This window comes from Penaeus vannamei, chromosome 23 (genome assembly GCF_042767895.1).
Source record: "Penaeus vannamei isolate JL-2024 chromosome 23, ASM4276789v1, whole genome shotgun sequence".
Lineage (NCBI taxonomy): Eukaryota > Metazoa > Arthropoda > Malacostraca > Decapoda > Penaeidae > Penaeus > Penaeus vannamei.
Genome location: NC_091571.1, coordinates 10336415 through 10338914, shown reverse-complemented (window position 1 = coordinate 10338914; position 2500 = coordinate 10336415). Strand labels below are relative to the sequence as shown.

Here is a 2500-nt window from a genome sequence, read left to right as displayed (position 1 = left end):
TCTCCCTCCTAACTCCCTTCCTCCATCTCTCGACGTCCCTCTAAACCCCACACCTAACCTCCCCATACTAACCACCCCTCACTTACCTCTCTCACCCTTTACTCACCTCCCTCTCTCCCTCTCTCCCCAGTTCGAGTCACAGGACGTGTTGGTTCCGTGGCACCGTCCCGAACAGTCTTCCAGTGATGACAAGGCTTCGAGTGTGGAGAGGGACCTGAACTCTACCACCACAGACGATGATGACGTGTTGCACTACCACGCTCATAACCACAGCGATAGTGATTCCTGCCCTTCCAACAGGTGAGAGCGCTCGGACCTGCCCAGGGTGATGCTTGTTGGTATCATTAGCTTTATCATTGTTATTATCATTGTTGGTATTTCATTATCATTGTTGATGATGACTTGTTATCATTGATATTATTGTTGTTGTTGTTGCTATCAGATTATTATTGTCATTATTATTGTTCTTTTGTTGTTATAATTACTTTTATTGTCGTTATTATTGTTATTGCTATTGTTATTATTATTATTATTATTATTATTATTATTATTATTATTATTATTATTATTATTATTATTATTATTATTATTGTCATCATTATTATTATTACCATTATTATTATCATTATCATTATTATTATAGTTACTGCAATTGTAGTTGCTGTTATGATTATGATCATTATTATTAGTTGTATTGTCAATATTATTTTTAACATTATTGTTATAATTATTGTCAAAATACTGATGATAATGATAATATGATAAAAGTAATAATGATAATGATGATAATAATGATTATTATCCTTATCATTATTGTTATTATTATTATCATTATTATTATCATTATTATTGTTATTATTGTTATTATTATTATCATTATTATTATTATCACTTTCATTATTGTTGTTATCATTATTATTATTATCGTTATTATTATTATTATTATTATTATTATTATTATTATTATTATTATCATTATCATTATCATTATCATTATCATCATCATCATCATCATCATCATCATCATTATCATCATTTTTATTTTCATTATTATTACTATTCTTATTATTGTTATAGCACTATTATCATTATCATTATTATTATCATTACTATCACTTTCATTGTTATTATTACTGTTATCATTATTATTAATTTTAATTTCAATAATAATAATGATGATGATAACGTCATTATCATCATTATCATTGTTATTGTCATTTTCATCATCATCATCATCGTTATCATTATCATTAGTAGTAGTAGTAACAGTATTTTCATTATTATCATTATTATAATTATTAATAGTGTTATTATTTCATTATTTTCTTTTCTTATTATCCTTATCGTTATTATTATTATTATTGATATTATTATTATTATTTCTTTTATTATTTTTATTTTATTATTATTATTATCATTATTATTGATATTGCTATTGTCAGTCTGATTATTATTATTATTATTGTTACTACAATTATCAATTAATACCATCATGATTATCATCATTATCGTCGTTGTTGTTATTATTATTATCATTATTATTATTAGTAGTAGTATTATCACCATCATGATTATTATTATTGTTATTATCATTATTATTATTATTATAGTTATTACTATTTTAGTTATTATTATTATTATTATTATTATTATTATTATTATTATTATTATTATTATTATTATCATTATTATTATTATCGTTATTATTATTATTATTATTATTATTATTATTATTATTATTATTATTATTATTATTATTATTATTATTATTATTATCATCATCATCATCATCATTATCATTATCGTAATTCTTCTTATTATCTGTATTATCATTATTGCTATTATTATTGTTATTATTATCATTATTATTATTATTATAATTTCTTTACCATTGATATTATTATTTTTCAATGGCTATCATCATGCTGATAATTACATCCATCATCATAAAGAAAATTATAATAACAATACTAACAATGACAGTAACTAATATTAGCACAACCCTAATCCTCATCAATAATTACAATTACAAACACACTTTAAACAACTACAAACTAAGGGTAAATACCAAATGAAGAAGATACATTGTTAAAAAAAAAAACGAAATTCCTGACCTTTGTGTAGTTCAGCAGATAGCGATATCTGGAAACCCCTCCGCCCCGTGACGTAACAGCGACATCACACACAGGTAACGTGATTTTTGGTGGTGGTGGTGATGGTGGCGGTTGGGTGGTGGTGATGATGGTGATGGTAGGGTGGTGATGGTGGTGGTGATGATGGCGGTTGGGTGGTGGTGATGATGGTGATGGTAGGATGGTGATGGTGGTGGTGATGGTGGCGGTTGGGTGGTGGTGATGATGGTGATGGTAGGATGGTGATGGTGGTGGTGATGGTGGCGGTTGGGTGGTGGTGATGATGGTGATGGTAGGATGGTGATGGTGGTGGTGATGGTGGTGGTAGTGGTGGTAGGTTGTTGAGGGTGATTTTCGTGGTAAGGTGG

At 27.7% G+C, this 2500-nt stretch overlaps 1 protein-coding gene across 3 annotated transcripts in view; it reads left to right on the top strand.

The window, feature by feature from the left end:
• Window positions 1–2500, top strand: part of fid (fire dancer) — a 117707-nt gene that overhangs the window by 99080 nt on the left and 16127 nt on the right. For all 3 annotated transcript variants that reach the window (XM_070137644.1, XM_070137645.1, XM_070137643.1), the window contains exon 6: window positions 131–300. In XM_070137644.1, the coding sequence (XP_069993745.1) occupies window positions 131–300 (170 nt within the window). The remainder of the gene's footprint in view (window positions 1–130; window positions 301–2500) is intronic.